At 41.3% G+C, this 24,246-nt stretch overlaps 1 protein-coding gene across 2 annotated transcripts; it reads right to left on the reverse strand.

The window, feature by feature from the left end:
* Window positions 1-1,214: 1,214 nt before the first annotated feature.
* Window positions 1,215-23,794, reverse strand: arhgdig (Rho GDP dissociation inhibitor (GDI) gamma). Of its 2 annotated transcripts, none has more exons than XM_035614772.2 (6): window positions 23,673-23,794; window positions 13,473-13,646; window positions 12,730-12,813; window positions 5,536-5,612; window positions 3,603-3,666; window positions 1,215-3,245 (listed from the first exon to the last, which is right to left on the reverse strand). In XM_035614772.2, the coding sequence occupies exons 2-6, from the start codon at window positions 13,639-13,641 to the stop codon at window positions 3,046-3,048; spliced, it is 594 nt and encodes a 197-aa protein (XP_035470665.1). In that variant the 5' UTR covers window positions 13,642-13,646; window positions 23,673-23,794; the 3' UTR covers window positions 1,215-3,045. The 2 variants fall into 2 exon arrangements, with proteins under 2 accessions (XP_035470665.1, XP_035470664.2); XM_035614771.2 differs by lacking the exon at window positions 23,673-23,794 and adding an exon at window positions 22,100-22,744.
* Between the last annotated feature and the right edge of the window lie 452 nt (window positions 23,795-24,246).

A 24,246-nucleotide genomic window follows, 5' to 3' on the forward strand; every position in this document is an offset into this window, starting at 1 on the left:
CTCTTGCACTCTCGCAACAGTTTCCTTGCACCATGCAGAATAAGTCTTTTCTGCAGGCTCGCTGTGAAGAGCCCATCATGACTTCGGACTGGGGCCTCCCTCTTCTGCTGGCTCTGCTGCTGCTGGCACTGCTCTACACCTTCCTCTATCTGCCCGCCGCAGCCCAGCGGGCCCTGCTGGAGCAGGCGCTCAGCAGCAACAACACCACCGCCGCAGCACCTACAGCCACCAGGGAGGACGGACTCACAGTTCAGGATGAATGGGTGTGACAGATGGAGAAGAGCTAATATTTGACAAGCAGACATGTGACAGTGGCACAGTCAGCCATTACTCTTAGTAAGAAATTGGAAGAGTGTACTACCTATTATTGACCTTTACAATTAAAACTACAGGGATATGGTGCTGATACATTTTTACTAAACATAATATATATATATATATATATATATATATGTTGTATATATTTCTCTTTTAAATAACCCTTTTTTGAAATTGAAATTGTGTTGAAGTTAAAATATTGATGTTCGAGAGCTGAAAGACTTAGAAGGGACTACATCAGTGAATTTGGTTCCCTTATGAGCCACTTAACATTAAAAAAGTTATGTAATTTGAAGAGAAATGCTGATTTGTTAAATTGGTATAAACTGGATTATTATGTCAGTTCAGCCCGAGTCAACATTTTTAACCTGCATACTGTCTGATTGTGATACTGTCAGAAATTTCACTTCTGAATTTAAATCTCTGAAACATTAAAAAATTCAAATTGTACGCAAACTCATGTAACTTGTAGTGTAGAGGAAAAGAAACTAGAGATTATACTGTACATGTTTATGACTCTGACAATAACCTTTGTTATTTCAGAGTGTAGCATAAGGCACCCACACACATACATACACACAAACACACACACACACACACACACACACACACACACACACACACACACACACACACACACACACAGAGAGAGACAAACACTAGTACAGTCAAGTTCAAACTATGGGATGTTGTTTCCTTAATATGCCCAAGGAGTTAGAAAATTATTTCACTTACACATGAATTTCTTTGATTGCCAGATCAACAAAATGGCACAAGGAATGTTATAAATGGTCTCAAAGCATATTCCCATGTCCCATGTGTAGCATTTAGAAAGCTGATATCACCTCTTAGGTTAAAATACATGCAGGACAAATACAACAAAGCAGACATATTACTGGTTGTTTGAATTGCCTTTATTAAAAGATACAGGATACTAGATTTGACACCAACATTTGAAGATGCAGTTCTTGATTGTTGCAGACTTGGGGCACGGGACACAGGCTGCTGCTGCTATCTGTGCCTTTAAAAATATCCCTGTAAATACTGAATCTGCAGTATCTGGCAACACGTGTGGTCTGGATATTGCATCTGTATCTTTTCAATTATTTTTTTTGTCTTAAGTCACAGTAAATTTTACAATAAAGTCGTAAAAAAAGGAAGAGAAAATCTGGTTAAACCATGCAACACACAACAAGCAAACATTTACAGTTAGTTTTAGTTCACAACACTTTCAAATGGTAGTTCAATGTTCATTATGTTGAGCAACAATGATTATATCATAGCCAAAGACTTAACGCAGTATTTTTTTTTTCTAGGAGGAATTTATAATTCCTTGATGTACTTCTCTCACAGTATACCATCATTAAAAGCGTATTTTGAATCACTTCTTGTGTCCTTGGTATAGGAGAGCGGTTTAGAAAGGGATCATTTTGTTTATTTTTTACTGTGGGAATAGTATCAAATCCTAAAGGACATGCATGCATCTCTTTCTACAATATACACAGTTCAGTTACCATCTTTAATTGGTCTGCTCATTCAAAAAGCTCAAAGACTCTAGTGCTTTGAAAGTAAACACAACTAAAAACAAAACTCAAGTCCAAGATCAAATGAATGTAGTGTACATTTGGAAGAGAGGCAAATCTGAATTATTTTTGTTTTCATACCAGTATACTAATGGTTTGGCAAGACAACATTTTCACCTAGTATGTCAGTATTTTATTCAAGGACTCTAAAACGTTCCTTATATATGCAGTAGCTAAAGAATTAAATAAAGAAAACATATGAGCCTCGGGCAAATGAAGTCATATTACTGACTTCTAAACCATGGGACAAAATTGAGACAACTAGATTTGGCCACTCTGTGTGGAGGACAATCATTCTTCAGTTTTGGACCTGTAACTACTTTTATCCTACAAATTTTAAGTGGATGTATTCAAATATATTTGTGGTGGATATTGGAGACAATGATATCCAGTACCACAAGTCGCACTGGATCTAAAAATTTCTGTCACGCCTGTGAGTTTAGATTTGACTCTGGGAAAGAACGTATACAGTGCCCCTGAAATCACTGCCAAATACTGCGCCACTGACTCCAGATCAGGTTTTCCACAGCCTCAAGACAGCAATGCTTCTGACCACCCATCGGTGCTCAGCTGGGCACAAGTGCGTTTGCTATTTAATCAACATGGGCACCGAACAGGAAATATGACAACTGCATTGGTTTAAGTCTAGCAAAGACACTTGCGTGGGTATAAGATACAGGACCCTTTAGCTGTAACTGTTCAAGGTCTTTGTCTTTTCTTTGTCCCTCCACATACTTCCTTTAATCACCTGCTTTTGGAGACCATCTACTGCCGCTGTATGAAGGTGCGGCAGAAAGGAGACTGAAAATGTGGGTAACTTAGTATGGGTGGGATAAAAACGCAATTATAATTCAAGGGGAAAAGGCAGAGAAAGTGGGGATTCTCTCCTCTTAAAGTCCCAGCTCCTCACAGGTTTCAGGAGCACCGCATGAAAGAGACAAGGAAGAAAATGTAGAAGAGGAGAATAAAGAGGAAGAGGAGGAGGCGGAGGAATAGAGCCCCCTGTTGTAGCCAGTGTAAAGGCTGCTCTCCCAGGACAACAGGGAGGTGGGTCGAAGAGAGGAAGGAAGAGAGGGAGGTGAAGAAAAGGAGTGAAAGAAGGGAAGAGAGTATGACATCATCCCTTTCTCTCCCTCTCTCCCCTCTAATCACTCCAGTCCTTCTTGATCTCGAGGTTCCACTCCCAGGCCAAGTAAACATTCTTGTCATCGTCGATGAAGTTGGACCTGATTTGATAGGGGCCGCGTGACAACATGCCTCTGGGTGCCTCATCCACCGGGCCAACGAACTCGAACTCCTCCGCCCTTGGGCCGTAACTTCCCACCATGTACCACACCTTGTCCACTGCAGGAAGATACAAAAATGGACAATGAACCCTTCGTAACATGGGGTCTTTTTTAATATTTAGATATTTTTTCTTCCAGTCCTTTGATGAAGTATTTCTACACATAGCTCAGGTTTTCTGGGTAATCACGTGAAGGCCTTGGAAACAGCTTCATTTGTTTAGTTGATTTGGACTACCTCCAACTCCAGCTACGTTTGCTGTTGAAATACTTTGTGAATAATCGTTACCAAAACCTTAAAAAGACCCTTCATCTTCTTGGTTAACTAGTTACAGTGACTAATGTTCCTTTTCTTCTTCTTCAGTATTGGGGTCGTTGTATTTGGTCATTCGGCATATGTTGGCTGTAGTGAACTTACCCTTTATTCCTTTTCTGTAGGTCAAATGATGGTACTTCAAGCCAGCAACGATCTCTCGGTTCACCTGCAGTAACACACAGTTGGGTCCAATGTTGGCATAGATTTTTCTCTCAGTTACAAATGTGCATGTGTTCTGAAAGGTTCGGGTGTCTGTCAGTGGGAGGAAAGTGGAACTGACAGGAGGATCACACCCATACACATGTAGAAGATGAAAATTCCACTTTTCACACACATCTAATTTTACATCCTATAACTCTGTGTGGATGCATTTTTCAGTCGAAGACAATATCCACACTAAATTATCAGTGCCTATTTTTTACTTGTAGATTGTTTACAAATACCACATATAGACAAAATACTTTGACTGCCATACAGCCTACAGAATATGTGTATCAGTCCATGATACATAAGTGAATCTGTGTTCTAGATCAACCCTGATTGTCTATCAAGCCCCTTCTTTTTTTTAACAACTTCAAAGACATAATTTCCATCATCTTGATAGCTTGATTCATTATGATTTTTCTTAAATACATGGGTATTGGAAACAAACACAAGAGGTTTTCATGTGCTCAGTGTCTGCGGTTGGTGTTGACCACAACAAGACTCCACCTAAATCCCAAACAACTCTGACTGTGTTTCTGTTACTAAAGTTTGACAACAGTTGGTTTCCAACACGGTGTTTAACCTCACCATGCACAATAATATGTTGTACATTTTAGTTATAAAAGAATATCCCTCTATTCGCAGCCCACATAACATATAAAACATGAAGTACAAAATTATTTGTGGATAACATATTATTATGTTTTAATGAATTTAAGAATACATAAAAAAAAAATATATTTTGCTTTATAATTTGATTATTCTTTTTACAAATGCAGTTGGACCTGCGGGTAATCACAGGGGTTAAGCTGTAGGCAGTGAAGTTCTTTGTCCAGCAGGGGTCCTCCGAGCAAAGCAGAGTAAAACTCTGAGACATTTGATCAGTCTCAGCACATTTCTCTTTCCCTTCAGGGCCAAATCCCTTGAGGACTTCCTCCAGTCTACAGTCTAACCGCACACATAAAATAATTCTATTCATTATTTGGGGAATTGGCTGCCACAGGTAGATTTTTTTTAAATTTACGCCTAATTAATGTAAATTTTTACCGTGTTTATGATCAAATTGACTTTTTTTTGCAGTATTCAGTCAGACTTTACATTTCCCACATTCTGAATCACGCTTAAACAATTAGATCAGCCAATATTCAGCCAGTACCTAAGAGCTCCACAGAATTTTACTGATATGAATAACCAGGCACAAACTGAACTGTTTGCAGTTCATCAGGACAACTATGCACCTCTAAACTATTAAGAAACAGCCACTGTTGATGTAGCTCCCATTCCTGGATTTTGTTTGTCGGTGCGTTTTTCATATTGCAGCGGCAATAGTTGTTGAGACATTGAGTAAAACACAAACATGTCAACCTATTGGTACGCTAAAAGGACAATTCAGGGGATCATCAAAGTCACCAAGCTTCATCCTCTGGAGACCAGGACAACAATTCAACTGTCCTCTGTTCTCTTGCTATCAATGGAATTTAAATGACGCATTTTTTAAATGTCATTGTCAGACTTGGGATACTACTTTACAAATGTAAAACGCCATGTTTCTTGTCAAGCATTAATCCTTCCTGGCACTCTAAAATGAAACAGCAATGAAAAGGCTCATTAAATATGATAATAGTCTTGTTTGATGTTGTGGTTTGATTGAATGGCACACAATGGATTACTCAGCATTCTCTCTCTCTCTCTCCTTGCATCTCTTGACTTGCAGTAAATACCTGAGCATCTGTTTTCATCATCCTCATCGATACACATACACACAATAATCCTTACACATTATAAAGCACATACTTTATATAGCCTCTGTGGAAGCATCTATCCATCTCACCTTAAAGTGTATCTTTACTCTGTATTTTGCTCCCTCCTGTAAGGTGAAGCTCTTCTCCTTCAGAGTGCACTGGTCTCCTGCGTACACACAAAAGCAAAACAACAATAAAACATCCTTCCGGGACAACATGACACATGTGCAGCTCATGACGATGACAACATTGAAAATGACTCATTGTACATCACACTGCTGCTGATTTACTTATACAGACTAACATGGCTTTCCACAGCAGGTGCAGAATTGTATAAAGGTAAGAGTAACAATAACAAAACCTTAATCTCTTGCATCTCTTTTATAAATCTTCAAATAAACACTAGATAACAAACAGCTTCAATTAAATAGATATTATAAAGGAACAAATGAAAGAAAAAAAGCTAAAATGATACAAACAATACAAAAAAACAAAACACAGAGAATTTTGGCCCTCAGTGAGAAATGAAATGACAAATATGAAAAATAAAAGCATATAGCAGTGTATACAAGAATGAAAGACAACAAATAATGTCAATAGCTAAATGACTGAAAATACAGAATATGGCATGAGAGTCTGTCGGTAATCTTAGCTGAGTTTAATGCAGTGGCAGCTATAGAGCATGTTTGCTTAGTGGTGTACGATATGATAAATGCGTCTCACTGCAAATCAAAAGAAACACTTCAACCCGAGGATATGGAGCACTTTCCTCATGTTTTCAGCCAAGTAAGACAAATGGATGTCCTACTTAAAGGTCTGATGCTTTCAGTGCAACTCTGATACAAGTCCATATTGGTGATTTAGTTTTACTGGTAAGACCAGAATGGCCTCTTTGCACAATAAAATCTTCGTCGTCATGCTGTGGAGTTGAATGGGTTTACATTGACGGGGGGAAAAAAATCATCCAGAGCCATTGTAAAGAGCACATGGCAATCAGAAATGCATCCACCACCTAATCAATTTATATCTTAATTTAAATCCAACCATCAGTCCCGCGTGCCTCCTAATGGATGAGGAGAGAAAGGGAGTAAGGAGGAGATGAAGGAGAGATAGAGGAATGGGATGAAAGAAAACAGACATCAGTGATGTGAGGAGGAAAAGAGGGAGAGAGGAAGGAGACAGGAAAGGAAGTGCTTTGCAGATAAGACTAGATAACACACACACACACACACACACACACACACACACACACACACACACTCCAGAGTACTCACTCTGAAATGTGCTGTTTGGTTTTAAAGGTTGATTCCCACTGGTGTCACCCATATTGAATATATATGTTATTATACATTTAGGCACTTCACGTAAAAAATAGGTATATCGCTTTAACTGTATGAAACTCTCCAATCGCTGCTTAGTGGACTGTAAAGTTTTGCTTTCATTGAAAATCCACAATTTCCCCTTATGAATTGACATGTATGTCATCAAGCTAGAGCTCTTCCCCAATAGCTGACTTTTGGAGATTTTTCGCCGCTCCATCTGTGTGTCTGTCTTGTTTCATTCGATCCGTCCGCCTCTGCGAACCCTCACCTCTCCTCCCTCTGCTGCCTCTCTTTGTCTTCTTTCTCTCATCTCAAGAGACCGGGAGATGAGAGAGAAGATGCTGGCCTCCTCTGGGAGCATCTGACTAAGAAAATAGGTCAGTGAGAAGAGCTGTCTACCTGTTCTCATCAGTGACACACGCAAGCACAAACGCACGCACGCACACGCATGCACGCACGCACACAAACACACACACACACACACACACACACACACACACACACACACACACACACACAAACATACTTGCCTCTTTATAGCTGTGAGGACACTCATTGACATAATGCATACGTAGCCCCTTACCCTAACATCGTACAAAGGCAAATTATGAACTGATGATCTTTAGGATTCATCCTCTGGGGACCATGGCTTATTTGCACACATATTTTGTGGCAATCTATCAGTTATTCTCATATTTCAGTTGAAACAACTTAAGTGGCACTGTAGACCAGCTGTGTCTGACAGCTGGACAAACGGACTTTCTGTTCTATTCTTTGATGTAAACAATTCAGATAAATCTTTGAAGAAATGTTTTCATGAAACATGTTACTGTGATGGAACGTCTCTGTAGCCTGGACATTGAACTGCTGGTTGTCGGGTTGCGTCCGTATTATCTGCCGAGCGAGTTCAGGTCTGCCATTGTGTTTACATTGGTCCATCAGCTGATGTGTCTGCTGGTCTTTGCCAGCCAGCTGTCTGCTGTTCTCCAGCATCTCCTCAACCTGAGTCTGTTCCAAAGAGATCGACTCCTGCGCGCCTCAATGACTACCGCCCAGTTGCCCTCACATGTCATATGTTGACGGTGCTGGAGAGGCTGGAGAGGCTGGAGAGGCCCGCCTGAGGCCGCAGGTGAGATCGGCTGAATTTGTGATGAATTTCACAAACCAAACATCCTTGAAGAGGCCACATGTTACCTACATAATACTAGACATGGTGAGGTAAAGATAAGTGACAGTGTCACAGAGAGGCTGCTTGGTGTGAGCGCGTGTGGGTGAGTTAAATGTGCAGCACTATATGTAGCAGGCTTAGTAAAACAACCCTGGGAGCATAAAATTTTAACAAAGCCGGTGCTTGCATTTAGGGCACCAGCGCACTAAGTCAGGGATATTGTTTTGTGTTGTGTGCAGCAGGCCTCAGAGTACACTGTGCTGTTTGTAACACACCATATATCATAGTCTAAAGGGTTGTGTGGAACATAACCGCGTAGAAATACGGTTGTGCAGTGTGTCGTTAACCGAGAAGAAAATCATATATGGCTCAAGAAGAAATTTCAGAGCTGAAACAGAACAGTAGTGGTGTCCAGTGGTACCAGACTCCTGTCATGATTGTGGTACTATTGTAGTGAAATTGCCCCACGTAGAAGTAATGGTTAACAGTGCATGTTTTATAGTAAAAGGTTGCAAACCTCTTGAAATCTGATGCGTAATGTAGCCTTTAACCCAAACTAGGTCACAATTTTTGCCTGGCTGGCCACATTGCGCAATGAATTTTCCATCTCTGGTAGTCTTATTGCTGTATCCACTGAGACACAGAAATGCATTTACAGGTTGTTTTTCCGCTGCCAGCTCAGCCTGATGAAAATCACTTTTCATATTTCAGTGCATAAACATTCAGGCCATTGATCTAAACACAAGCAACAGCAAGAGCTGTCAGTGTCTGTCAGTTCTTGTCATGGATTAATCTGAAAACAAAGTGATAGTCTTCCAGCATTGGACCTGCCTTCTCATGAATATAAAGCAGTGCCGATAAGAAGGTTGGGATGTACTGAGTGACGTCTGAAGCACACATTAAGAGATATATCTGAAATGAGGAAAAGCAAGTATCATATAAATCGACTGAATGAATCTGTTAGTTCTTGCTCTTAATACTCTATTTGATCAATTCAATGATTCAAACGAACACTGTCAGTGGATTATTTGTGGTGAATCATCCCCACAGAGGGAGCATTATCTTGGTATAGCCTCTGTTTCAATAGCTGTGCACGACAGACAAAGATGTATGAAGCCCCTTTTCATTGATATTCCTGCCTTCATTCTACAGGGCAACGCACGATTAATGAGTGAAGGTGCCCCCTTCCACATTACGTGCCATTTTCCTATTTGGAGTACAGGTTCAGTGGCTGTTCGCAGGAAAAAATAAGTGGCACTGAAAGTGCTGTGCAAGGGGATGTGAAACTGCAGCAGAAAATGCCGACTGGTTGCAGTTATGTGGTTTGACCAGCATGGGTCATGATGGAAATGGACTCAGCAGAGTATTTTCTTAATATAACTAATCGGTTAATGTGACCTGCTGGACCAACAGTGTTTGCTACTGTACAGGTCTAATAGTTACATGAAACTCAGGTGTGCTTTGAGTTTCTTATGTAAGACCCTTCTCTCCTTTTTTTGAGGGAAGTTCAAAGCATTTAAAGATTGGTAAAACCGGTTCAGCCTCTTAACATGATCCCATATCTCGTTAACTCAGAGTAAAAATAACTAAGAATGATGGCCCAAAATACAAAAATGAATGTTAAGTGGCCTTTAACTTAAAGGTTTTGGGATAGATTATCACTATATCCTGTGAATAAAGCTGCACAATTAGGGTGTTTACTGTAACCTAATAATGTATAACTGCTTGCAATACAACCTGTTTCAGCAGAAAAAAACCCCGGCTACAACAAGCTGTTCCACTCCAGTCGACCGGGTGGCGGTTATGCAGAAGACTATAACAACGATGACTCTATATAAATCGAGTAACTCTACAGCAACAGTAAACATGGAGAAGATTCAAATTGTGCTGCTGTTGCTCATTCGAGACGGGCGCTAGTAACAAAACGTTCTTATAACACCCGATATACTAATATTTTGCGAGCTATTGGGGAGATTTACTGGCTGCAACGGAGTGGTGGAGCACCAATCAGGCATCTTCAGCGCTGCAAGCCCCACCCCAACGGTTCAGGTACTATTGTAGTACAAGTACAACCCCCTGAGCTCGGACTCAATTAGGACACCGTACTGCACTGGTAATAGCCTATAGTATATAATGAGAGCTCTAATGCATTCAGCCATCGACGGAAAAGTCCATTTCACATCAAGTCTGGTGCCGGCTTGGCTATCTGACTGCAACATGATACACCAGCACGACCGATTATTGCACTGCTGCTTACTCCATCTGGATTTATGATGGGAGATGCTTAATACAGCATAAAGCGACTCATTTTCTCTCTAATTCAACGGCACGCACACTATAATTCAATTCGATGATTATTTGACCTGCCTCCAGGTACACTCACATTTTTTCTGGGGTTTTTTTCAGCAATTGGACAGATACAAAATGTTCCTAGTACACTAGAAAACCGTGTTAGACAATAACATTGCATATGCTGTCATTCTAAAACGGCCTCATAATACAAAACATCCCATGTCGAGGTGATGCTCCCACAACCTTTAATAATCAGAATGTCATCAGCGAAGGTGTTTCTATTTTCAAGCAGCACTTACATGTAGACGTTTGGCAGCATCACATTTCACAAATGGTGATTGTTCCAGCATTCAGACAAATGTATGAGCCCACTAAGGATCTCGTAACCTGATGAGTGAAGTGCCTAAACTTAGGAAGAAAATCTATTTCACGTTATAAACTGCAGCATGTGTGTTCAAGATCTGGTGAAACCTGAATACAGTGTTTGAATATCTTTATACAATATAATGCAACCACAACTAAATTAAATCTCCCCAATGGTTTGGGGAGAGCTAATTAGTACAATACAATCACTGGCTTTGGTTTGATATCAAGAGTCAGCAAAAATTGATGATTGATAGCTTAGTTAGCAGGAATTAGCTTGGAGGGAAAAATTGTTGTTTTTTTTTACAATATTATGTGAACATCACAGTCATCCTGAAGGTCTACCCAAATCCATTTTCAAAAATCTTTTCAAAAATGAAAAAGAAAAAGAAATCATCAAACATTATATATTATATTGAACAGCCAAATCTTCAAGTGATCAAATTCTGGTACAGTCGTCCATCCTACGTTTCCCATGATTAGGAATTGGGTAGTGGTTTTCATTTCACCCTCCCTGCCTGGTCAAAAAACACATTTTTTAAATTACGTGCCACCAGTTTTTTATTCAAGCTCCCTGTTAAAAATAATAAATCACAACCCCAGGCTGAGTTAACCCTGATGACAACACTATTACATCATCTTGGTTGTTTTCTGAGACATGTCGAAGCAGGTCCGGAGCAACAGAGGACATTATTCAGCTGTTTTTCACAAACTGAATGAAGCGTAACTGAACTTCATGTATATCATCTGTGGGCTCCCCCATTAAACTCCAGGTTTGCGATTGAGTTTTTCACTTAAAATCTTCAGTCCTCAATCCGAAAGTGATTTTTACTCTGCCTTTCATTTCCTCCTTCCTCTATATCTAACACCAAATCTGAAAACATGACATGTGTCGGGTCTAGACAGACGATGAGCTCTTTCCAATCCATGCAATTCAGCAGATCTTCGAATAAACAGTCAAACATGCACGTTTAAGGCAGCTATGTACTTTCAATCTCTCTGTTTGAAACGCTGCAAAATGCAAAGTACAGATCATTATTGCCTAGCAACCAGGTGGCCTGTCTTTTTAGTCTTTGCAGTCTGCGATTGGGTCTTATCGAGCACGAATGTGCATGCACAGGTCGTGTGTGTAATTTTGGGTGTGATGGAAAGGGAAAATCCTCAGGAAAGGAAAAATCACACAAACACACACACACACACACACACACACACACACACACACACACACACACACACACACACACACACACACACACACACACAAGCCCCCAAATTGTAACCCTAACCAAGTATTAACCTAAAAAAAGGGAGGACTGGCCAAAATGGTCCTCACAAAGCTGTCAGTACAAGTACTTTACAAGTACTGTTCAAGTACACACACAAATACACACACACACACGCACACACACACGCACACACACACACACACACACACACACACACACTCACACACGGGCTGACAGACTGACATGTCTTGCAGCCCCCTGATTACAATGCACCGCGGATACACATACATGCACACACACACACACATAACCTTACAGACACCTCATTCTCCTTTCCTGCCTGTCGCTTTCTACCCGCACCCGGGGGAAAATGTCAATACTGCCCACTAAGCAAACATTTAGCTGTCTCTCCTCTCTACAAGCATGGACACACCCACTGCAGTCTTTCTGCACACCAGCTGCAGCACTGTGCGGTGGGATGCCTTGCTCCAGAGCATATGAGTATATGAGGGGGCAGAGCAGCACCATACCACATCCACAAGTTCTCAGGGTTTAGGGAGAAAGGTATGATACAAGACAGAGGAGGTTAACCAAGAGAATACGATACAGATAGGATCACACCAGCCGTGACCCCCATCAACATGTTGACATTTCAGCACAGAAGTACTCAGTTGTCATAACTGAATACTCATTATATCATTGTATACTTGGTCGATAGTATTCATGCCACGCCTTTTCAAAATCCTTTATTTGATCCCAATTACATCTGTGAAGAGACAGACAGACAGACAGACAGACAGACAGACAGAGAGACAGACAACCACCTGGCATAGCGCTCTGTTGAGGATTCTGCTACAGAAGCCTTGTCGCAGCCGGGGAAGAGTGACGAAGGTGATGCAAGTGTTTGCTTACCTGTCAGGTCCATGGTGATTGGTCCAGGAGCCTGGTCACATAGCAGGGTCATCCTGGTCACACAGACATTTGGCCCATAGGGGTCTGGAGAGGAAGACCAGTCTGGTTACAGTAATACAGAATTCACAGATTCATTTATTTTCTTCATTCACGTATTCATATATTTGTTTGTTTGACCTTTTTTTTTTTTTTTTAAGGAATACTTAATTTTTTTTCTGTCTTTTTAATGTAATGCCGAGATCTGATGATTGGTAGAAATCATTCTAAATGAGTCAGCCTTGCATGCAGTGTTGTGAGTGGCTGTTATATATATATATATATATATATATATATATATATATATATATATATATATATATATTCAGAATGTCACTGTTCAAAATTAGTATCATATGGGCTGGTATCAAGATTCAGCATGGACAGATTAAAAGATATGAGAATAAATCCTCTCCTCTCTGTTGTTCACAGCCTTTCTCACTGTATTCAGTGTCACTAAGCTGTAGATGAGGTGGTGTTGTGTTACAGCAGTGGAGGAGTCAGATCTGTGCTACTGGTATCAGCTGTCACAGCCCGGCTGCTGGACTGGAGATGCTGAGGCGAGCAGGCAGGTTACTGTGTGGATCCATGCACCAAGTTGTTGTTCCAGTGTTAATCACCAGCTCTTCTGTGCCCTCAGGTAATCAATAACCACACACACACACACACACACACACACACACACACACACACACACACACACACACCTGCTGTCCCCAGTCCCGTGCCCAGCAGGGTCTGCTTGTACTTGACCAGACTCTCGTCGTCTTTGTCCAGCTCTTGGATCTCCTGCAAGGACTTCTGAGCCGGAGGATTGTAATTGAGGTTTCTCTCGTCCTCCTCCTCCTCGATTGGCAAATCCTTCTTGTCAGCCATCAGACCTGGCAGAGAGAAGGGAGCAGACCATAAACAATGTCTCAGTTTGTCCCGGTGGTTTTCCTGAGTAGACCGCTGTCATTGTTTGTCCCACACTCCATTACAGATGAACTCAATTCCTTTGTTTCACTCACACCGATCATGTGTATCAACACTTGCACATGAAGAACCGGACGTTCAGCCACTTAGTCTATATGCTTAAACGTTATATACAATTACCAATCAGCAAATACAGTTATCCAACTGCAAATAAGATTATAAAAGCTGACTTCTGCCTGACAAAGAGTTGAACATAATTTGAAGCAGGAAAAGGCTAACAGCATTTTTAGCAGAGCTCATCAGAGGTAAATATTTCTGTTACAGTTCAGTGACTTAAAACTCAGCCAGCACAGGCGAGATTATTGCTTACTGTCTGGGATAAGATAACTGTATGTAGGCCAACTCCAGCCATCCGGGGGTTTGATTTCATCATGGACTTTGATTCAATATTGCGATTTATAGACATCCGATGATGAGTTCTGCAAGTTGAAATTGTATTTCAGCATCCCACCTCATCCGCACCTCAAGAGAGTGAACATGTGCTGACTGGAACAGTTAGAATAGAATAGAATAGAAGCAGAGTTCCCCATTATTTTCTGGAGATCATTTTCAGTGATGATACAGCTGGTAAGACAAACGGGGATTGTACCGTACACTGCAAGGTTCCTTCAAGTCTGATTTTAAAAAAACGTGCCGTCAATAAATACCTCTCTTATGTGCTTAGAAAATTATGACAAATGCAAACACTCCTGCAGGTGTAGAGCACTTCAGATGTTTAAATGTCACCACTTTCACAAAACCATCTCCTCTTACTGTTGTTTCATTTCCTGACAACTTTTAAAAATGTAATATACACTTTTAAAATTCTTAGGTAAGATGCAACAAGGGCAGGAATTAATAATCTTTTATTATTGTCGCATGGAAAAAATATGGGATATGAGATGCTTCTATGTATAGTTAAAGTCAGCTGTTGTGGATGACGCACTGACTTCATGATGCACATTGCAACAATCGAACTTGACCACAATTAAAGTGGATACGAACACAAATGCAAAATGCATACCTCGAGACTACAGGAAACACACACACACACACACACACACACACACACACACACACACACACACACACACACACACACACATTTACAGTTTTCTTTGACAGCCTTGTGAAATGGCCTCTGGTTCTGTTTTTACAGTTCATAATGAGACGGCTTGGTGTACATCAGCTGTGTGTAGATGTAATTGGATGACACGGAGAGTACACAAACACGTTAACACTCAAATTTTGTCACGAACATGTCCACCAAGCGCACAAAGACGCATACAGTCACAGCGAGTTAGATTCTGTAAACATGAGTGGAATGACGGCACAAACACATGTACCCATGCACTCGTCTGTGTTTATAGCAGCACCCCACCCAGTCAGGGCCAAACACGACTGCCTCCTCCGCCTGTCACCATGGCAACCCTTTCAACTCCCCTTGCAGTGACATCACCTTCGCTGTGGATCTATTTTATATGGCTGGATATACACGGTGGAGCATTTACTTTCACTTGCAGCAAGAGAGACCCATGGTAAACCAGATTGAATACACTCTGCACGCATGCACGCACACACACACACAAAGACACACACACGCTCATTTCCATCAATTTATATTCAACGGGAAGTTTTCCTCCTGAGTGGTCATAATCCCCTGGTTATAGTTTCTCTAGTTTTGTTTTTATAATATACAGCGGCCTTTTTTTACTACAGAAAATGATTTATCATGTTTGAGATAAGGCCATCACGTAGCACAGTGTATATTTTTTAACAGCATTATATATATACAGTATAAATGTCTGAACTAGTGCAGATTTCTCCCTTTTTCTCCTGTACACAGAGAAATCAAACTCTGTAGTATGTCAAATATGGATGGTACATGACTTTATTAATGATTCATCCTACTGCTTTTACATATCAACCTCTGTAGTCCACCACCACACGAGCGTGCACACGCACACGCACACACGCACACACGCACACGCACACACGCACACACACACACACACACACACACACACACACACACACACACACACACACACACACACACACACACACACACACACACACCAGCATGTTCCTGAGCTGCTAGTAAAGGGGCTTTCCTCCCTCACATCCTCCTCGCTCCTCTTTGATATCCAGACTGCTGACCTGTCACGCTTACCGCATCAATTATCATTTATTTTAAAAGGCAGGGTTGTGTCCACAGAGAGACAGGATCTTGTACAGCAGAGTATTTTAATATGGATTTCTTTTAAAGTCGTAGTGGCAAGCGCAGCAAAAAATTCTCCTTCATTTTTACCAGGCTAAATTAGTATGAACATGAGTCGCAATGACCTTGTAACAATTCATCTGCTCTGAAGACTAATTATTTTTCTACTGCTGAGAAACAAAAAGGAAAAAAATCTAAGTTGCCATCAATTTGTGATATTTATCATGGAAGATTTTCAGCTCTTCTCTCCGAAACATGAAAACAAAACCATTAATTAAATCTAAACATGGAGGTCAATATACCCTCCACATGTGTGGACATATGTGTGTGGTCTTCCAACTGCTTTAGTACCGATCTGCGGTTTGATTTTAACTGGTGGATTTTCTGTGACGCTCATAAAACTGCCTCATTACCTCAGTAGAATGTCAAACCATCTCCTGCATCATTACACACATGCTGGCGGTAACATGTGCGGTACAAGTATGAATCAGCAATCAGGAAAAGTGAGAAGGGGCACGTGTGCAATTAGGAAACAAAGAAAAAGGTCCAGACCAAACAGGGCCAAAGCAACACTAAAATAAACTTGCTGAGTGAGTGGATGTGGAGGCCTCTCCGGGAGCCATGCAAGTGAAACGAGACTGTCAACCACATCGTTTTCGAAGCATCTTATTATGACATATGTGGTCGCATACAAGACCACCTACCTCTCGCGGCCGTGTACATAACGGCCACGGGTCAAGTTTGTGTATCTCAATGGAATTTGCTTATATTCCGTGAAGTAATCGTGCTGATTCTCTCTCATTTAACCATAACCCTTACCTTTACAAGTTGGTAAATCAAATAAACCCCCACAATGCTCTGACGCAAAAAGTATTTGTGGTGTACCTCCTGTCAACGGTGAAGACGTTACTTTAGGAAATGGTCGATTTGGCCGTATTACAGCATATTACAACATAGTTCGTCGTATGAGTTGGAGGACTTGTTGGCAAAAAACTTAATCTTATAACTTGGGACTCATTTGTCTTCATTACTTTTGCTTCATTAAACACTTGATCTTCAATTATCTATATTAAAAACACTGTTTTGAGCTGCTTCATTCTTTTACATATCATCTGTTTCATATCAAGTTTGAACCCTGTTGCCAAATCAAATCACACCTAGGATCTGCAGCCTGTGTGGATGCATGTACCACGAGGCACAGACCCAGTGCTCGTCTGCTGATAGTTACAGCTAAACCAACATGTTTAGTGAAAGTCAACACAACAGTCTGTTTGGCAGGAGAGCTTTAGCTTCAGGGAGGGAAGGATGAGAGGGATGAGAAGAGGACTGCTCACATGAGACCTCAAAAACACACACACACACACACACACACACACACACTTGCTCCTCAGTGTTGACACCTGCCTTTCACAAATATCTGCATCTATACAAAAAAGGTTTTGATGAACATCAAGCCCTTTCTTCTTCCAGGCTTTCTCGCCGAGTTAGATGAGAATCCACGTGGCAAATGTGAAGCTGCAGCCGGCAGCCAGTTAGCTTAGCTTAGCATTAACACCGGAAACATGGGGAAACGGCTAGAATGGCTCACTCCAAAGAAAAGAAAATCTAGCTGCAAGCACCTCTAAAGCTAATTAATGGACAAGTCATATATTCAATTGTCTTAAATTTTACACAAGCTGAAATATGCAAACATCAATTTGCCTTTTTTTTTTGTCCTGCAGTCACTGCTGGTTACCTGGCAACTAGTCAGAGCCAAGAAATTGTCCCACAAACATACACAGAAGGATACATGTACATCCCGGTTGGATTTGGTTACCACACCAGACCAAAGACTGGTTCCACCCGTGTCCAGTCTTTATGCTGTGATGAGTAAAGCAGTCGCTTCACATTAACAGTGGTGGAGGATCTCATCTTATCCTCCACCAAAAAGGAAAATAAACTTATTTCCCCAAAATGTTGAACTACTCCATCCATCCATCCAAATATATTGTTTAAGCATGTTTTTTGTTTGTTCATTTAAAAGGATCTTTAACACACAAATAAAAAACAAACAAACAATTATTTTCATTGGGACTTAGAGTAATCAAAGTGAAACTGCTTTCTTTTTGCTTCTGTAATATTCCTCATTATCACTTCCTCGTTCCGTAACCCACCCACTGATCACTGTGTCAAGAAAACACTCTCTTGTGTATGTTTGTCAGTGTGTGTGATACAAGCCTTGATTTCCTGTTTCTTTTTTATAGTCCTCTGAGGCCCTCTGTCATGGCCGTGTTCTTTATTCCTTTAAAAAGACCTCTGGGATACTGAAACAGACATGCGCGAGCGCGCGCACGCACACACACACACACACACGGACACAAACACACACAAACAAAGATGCAAAAACACATACACAATGGAGGATAATAACGAATTTTTCTGCCAAACAGCTTGTATAATAAAGGAAATGGCAGTTAAGCCACAATATGACCAGAATCAATCTGTCACCTGCAAGATTCATTCCGTCAACACTGGAGACTCTCACGGCACTTGCAAACCAACAAGTCGCCAAAACCTAGTTCTCCATGTTTCCTTTTTGATGAAAGACTGAGATGACAAACAAATGTTACCATGTTTGCAATTTAAAAATTGCTACTATATATAAAAAACAAAATGCATGCCAATAGCTACACTGAAAAAAAGGAAATTGCGCACCCTCTTCAGAAAAGTATTTCAATTGGTAACACACACAAATGAATAAGTGTTTTTTTTTTCAAAATAAAATTTTCAATTGACTTGTTAACACTAAATTCATTCGTGTATCAATTAAAGTCAGTTTTTTTAAGCAGGTAAACAATTTCTTTTTGCAGTGTAGATGATGAGCACCAGTACATAAATGTGAAAAAACATTTCACACCGTCTTGCTGGTGTTATTATAGCGTCTCTTTTAAAGCATCAAAAACTTTTAACTATGCAATTTTGGGGGAAATAATAATCATACTTTTATTGAGGAAACGTTGAATTAATTTTGCAACATGTTGATTCAATCCACTGTACTCAGGGGAAAAGCTTACGGTGGCTAATGCTTAAGTTTACAAACCTGAGACAGATATTGTCTTCTTTTACTTGAACCATGTTTTAGTCTGTCAGGAAGAAACATTTTCATGTTTTTCATCACAAAGTAAAACAATAAGTAACCAGAATTTTTTGTTTTTGCAAATTGAATGTGTCAGACTTGTAATTACAACTTGTGGCCACAGGGGCTGCTGTAATATGGTTTTACCTTCGCACAGCCTTGGTTTTAGACTTTTAAACATACAGTACTTTTTTTTTTTTTTACTTTGTATTGTTTAAGTGGAACTCACCGTAATAGCTTGAATTCCCCAGTGCACAAATCCCCCCAAAAATGCATTCTAAACCCTCACATCACTCCGCCATTGGTGTTGAAGGTGACATTGCCTCGTAGTCCAGGGGCGTGGTGTCCCATGGTACATACATTAATATAGATTTTTCACAGATGCTTGGGGGACTAACAGCATTAGTGCTAACTTAGAGAGCGGATCAGCCTTAATTACAAACAGTTTTTCTGCATGTAAATGAGAATATCGCTGCGGTCTATAGTGCTTTTCAGTTTGCAACCCAAATATCTGCTGCAGATTTAGAAATAGGGACAGGAACGGAAAAACGAATGCACATCCACTCCTATATATATACAGTGTCCTCAGGTGCTCTGTCAGCCTGGTTGAGACAGCAGGTTGTCTAATTGACTGACTTGATTGGTCTCGTATTTGTCTGCTCAACCTCACTTATCATCACTGGGACAGACGGAAAGGAGGAGGGGGGATCTGACAACCTGATGTGTGGGGGTTATGTTATTTAATCCGACGTGGGAGAAGCGACAGAGGGAGGTAAAAAGGGAAGGGGGATGAGGAGGAGGCAGGCATGGGGAAGTATAGGGACAGAGTGTCAGCCTGATGTGAAAATGAAAGAAGGAGGGAGAAGGGGGACAGGCAAGACGGATGGGGATGACTGTGCCAGTTAGAAAATAAAGGGAAAGTGAGGAAAGAGAGAAGAAAAGAGCAAGATTTCAATTAGCCTATTCAACGCTTGTTTCCCGCTGCCTGCGCTGGTTTTTCCCTGATTCACAGCTCATGAAGGAGTGCTCTGCCACATGGGCCTCACCCTCTGTGCTGAACACACACACACACACACACACACACACACACACACACACACACACAGAGAGAGAGTCAAGCTTTTTTCAAAATTTGGTGTGGTTTCCCTGCTGATTGATAAATCTAAGGATTAAACTGGATTTCACTTGATGATGAGATGGCTTTTTTGAATTCGTTTCCTGCTTTTATTTTGTCAGATTCAGCAGCTTGGTTCGGTCTTTTCACTGGACACACCATCAGGTGAAAAACCTTCAAATACAAAACAGAAAAAGGAAAAATATTCACATAAGACAATACAAATAAATGTGAGACACAGCATAAAGTATATCTATATATATATTAACATTACAAGCTATCAAGCATCAGGTGGTAAATTAATATATTTCATTTTATTTCAACAAAGCAATGTTCATATTTATTTTAAGTACTATTAAGTTATGCAGACTCTTTAACGATCCTTTCCTTTAAATTACTTTATCAACAATTTTATCATTTACTATTTCACCCAAATAGTGACCATAAATGAACCCAATGAAACAAACAAATAACCACTCCTGTGCTTTTAATAGGCGACGTCATTTACACAAAAACACAACAGCCCTAACACACGTCCAGAGTCATTTCATCGTTTATTATGTTACTGTACGATCTGCTTCTCTGAAGATTTATCAACCCCTCACAACTATCGATGTTGTTCTATCAACATGTTTGTTTACTTCCGGGCCTGTTTACTGCCCCATGATGCTGAGTTATGAGTAATCGTGGCAATGAAATTGGTTTCTGCAGAGATATAGATTGTGATTATATGAATGAACGCTTCAAGGTGCCACTGATTATCTGTGTGAGTCAGAAATATTTCTCCAGTGAGTAAAACATCATTCACGGTTCTACGGTTTATGTAGTATTCACTGGAAATGAAGAGAGGTTGAACTTTGGTGAGCTGGGACTGAAGCTCAGTAGTAAACCTGCAGCAGAAACTGCATGAAAGCAACAACACAAAGATCTGCGTTTCATGTAGATTCTCTGATCCCGACTGAAGCGGAGCGATCAATCCAAACTGCAGGTTGGAATTCACAGAGTTAATTGGAATAGATTATTCTCAGAGAGAACCCAAGAGAACCTCTGGTTTTCCTCTGTTTCTTCTCCCTGTGTCGTCTGTGTGGTTTTACTGCTTCTTCTCTCCCTCTCACTGTGTTTCCATGTCTATGTTGACAAATTACTTTAAATTTGCTCTTTTACATCGCCCCCCCCCCCCCACACCCTTTATCTCATGAAACACACACTCTTATACACACACCTGTGTGAGGGGAAACCCCAGGACTGTTCCACCATCTGTAACTGTGTTCAGCAATACTGCAGTGTAGTGAACACACACACACACACACACACAGAAAGAGAGAGAGAGAGAACTCTGGTCCTATATACTGTTTCTGTTGCAAATTCAAAAGCCAAAAATACTGTTAGGGTAACAGCACACGCTGGCTCCTGCACACACACACACACACACACACACACACACACACACACACACACACACACACACACACACACACACACACACACACACACACACACACACACACACACACCAGAAACTTAATTTCAACATACAAAAGCAAAACACATGCATAAATACACACACACACACACACACACACACACACACACACACACACACACACACACACACACACAAACAGGAGATAGTTTAGCATGTGATCAATAGCTACTGATCTGCAACCTTTGGAGCGTCTTGCCAGCACTTCATGTTAGACATAAAAATGTCCACACCCACAGGATGGAGACATATGGCGCGCGCACAAGCGCACACACACACACACACACACACACACACACACACACACACACACACACACACACACACACACACACACACACACACACACACACACACACACACACACACACACACACACGTACACACACACACACACACACACACAAATTCAAATCACATGGTGATTCATATTTAACATCACCTCACCTCTGTAGCACATAGTTAACCACAGCAGCTCCAGCACCTGACCCCCAACCTCACACACATCCAATCCCAGCATGGTGCCTCTCTGTGGGGTTGCACTCTGTGCGGAGGACGGTAGAAGATGAACCAGAAAACCAGGGAACCTCCACAGGTAGCAACAAAGTAGCAGGGCAGGGACCAATTGAACAGTAGCGCATCCACAAAAGTCTTGGACTGGAAAGAAAGCGGGGTCAGGCGAGCATCTCCACCCCAGAGGAAACAGAAATGTAGTTGAAGGGGTTACGGGGGGAAGAGGAGAAGGACCGGTGTGAGAGAGACAGTGGCGGAGAGGCGGGGAGGGTATCCTTGGGTGTGGATGAGATGAGGATGTGTGTGAGCGAGAGAGAGAGAGAGAGAGAGAGAGAGGATGGTGGGAGGGAGGGTGAGGAGGAAGCAGACAGTAGAAGCAGCCGGCTTTCTGCACTTCTTTTTCTGCTAATCTTTTTGTGAAGTACAGCTCAGTGATAAAAAAAGAAAAAAATTTAAAGGCTAAAATGCTAAAAAAGATCAGCTGTTTTGTTTTCTTCATGCAGACGGGATGCTGGAGGCTAACGGTGACAGGCAAACAGTGGTTTAGCTGGCTGAGCTGCAGTAGCGTGTGTGTGTATGTGTGTGCGTGTGTGTGTGTGTGCGTGTGTGTGGTTCTCAGATGCCGGCTATCGATTCGCAGACGAGCAGTGAACCCCTCCCCGCCCCTCGCCCTGCATCCCTCCCTCCCCCCTCCTCCTCATGTCATCAGCCCAGAGACTGCAATGAGCTCATCCTTCACCCCCCTCTCTCCCACCTCTCTCTCTCTCTCTCTCTCTCCCTCTCTGCTCCCCCTCCCTCATGCACTCCTCTTTACCTCCCCTCCTTTCCGTCTCCACACCTCACTCCTTCTCATGCATCTGCCTCATTCATGCTTTTATTTCCCTCTTCATTTTTCATCACTTTCACACAAATTCTCATGTGGTGTCCACTCTCTCCCTCCACCTCTTCATCACCGTGTCACGCCATCTCTCTCTCTGTGTGTGTCTGTATTTATCTTCTCCTCCCCTCCCACCTCTTTGTCTTCTCCTTTATTTCCCTGTCATATAGTGACCACACCCAGCAGTATGCTTCAACCGTGACTCTCTCGCTCATTCTTTTTCCTCTCCACCATAATTTTGTCTTTTCCCATCCTGATCACCTTTTTTCTATCTTCTGTTTTTTTTCTCTCCGCCTCGTCTTCTCTGATACCCCTGATAGGATGAGAAATGCTGTTAAACTGTAGAATACAAAAGGGGGCTGCCGCTCCCACTTGACAACCAGGCAAATTCCCTTTTACACACACACAAACACACACACAAACAATAGGGACTAATTTTGATGTTTACTACTGATTTAAAAGCTTTATAACACCCCCATTTTTGCAGTTGTTACTGAAATTTTCAGTGACATAGTGTCTGTACTCTAAAGTTAAAGCACAAAACAAATAATTATTATAGTTTAGTTATTTGAAGAAGAAAAAAAGGAATCATGGAATCCTGAATTTGATATGAATTTCTGATATACTCACTAGTCGACTCTGGAAAGTTTGTCCCGACTGTTGAAGAGGCTTCTTCACTTCTAACTAAGTTGTTCTGAAACCCAGGTATTTCACCTCAGCGGGGTGTGGCATAAGTCTCTTGATTCTCTGAAGACATGGTGCTGAGGTGGTTCCTGTCGTTAAAACAAAAAGCCTAAAACCTTGTTTTACCAATCCACAAATTTAACGGCTGGAAAACTAGTTTAATATCATATGCCTTTCCCCACCAATCACCCCTGTCAGTGTCAGCAGTCAGTCTTTCTCAAGTCTGTCCTGAAGGAAGCAGTGCTATAAACCCATTATATTCATATTGCTTTATGGAAATATAAATCATCAGCAGCAGCAGTGGTCCCCGGTGGAGCGAGTGGCATCGATAAAATGTGTGCTTGAACAAGGCAGCCATGAATGGTGTCATAAAGAGTGTCTCAGGATAAGGAGCCCCCAGGGTTTAGCCAAGCATAGCCACACTTTTCCCACAAACAGGAAAATTCTGAAAAGATGCGGTAAAAGACCATGGGGGGGGGGGGGGGGGGTTAAAAATAATGATGAATGTATACAATGACAA

Source organism: Scophthalmus maximus, chromosome 17 (assembly GCF_022379125.1).
Source record: "Scophthalmus maximus strain ysfricsl-2021 chromosome 17, ASM2237912v1, whole genome shotgun sequence".
Taxonomy (NCBI): domain Eukaryota; kingdom Metazoa; phylum Chordata; class Actinopteri; order Pleuronectiformes; family Scophthalmidae; genus Scophthalmus; species Scophthalmus maximus.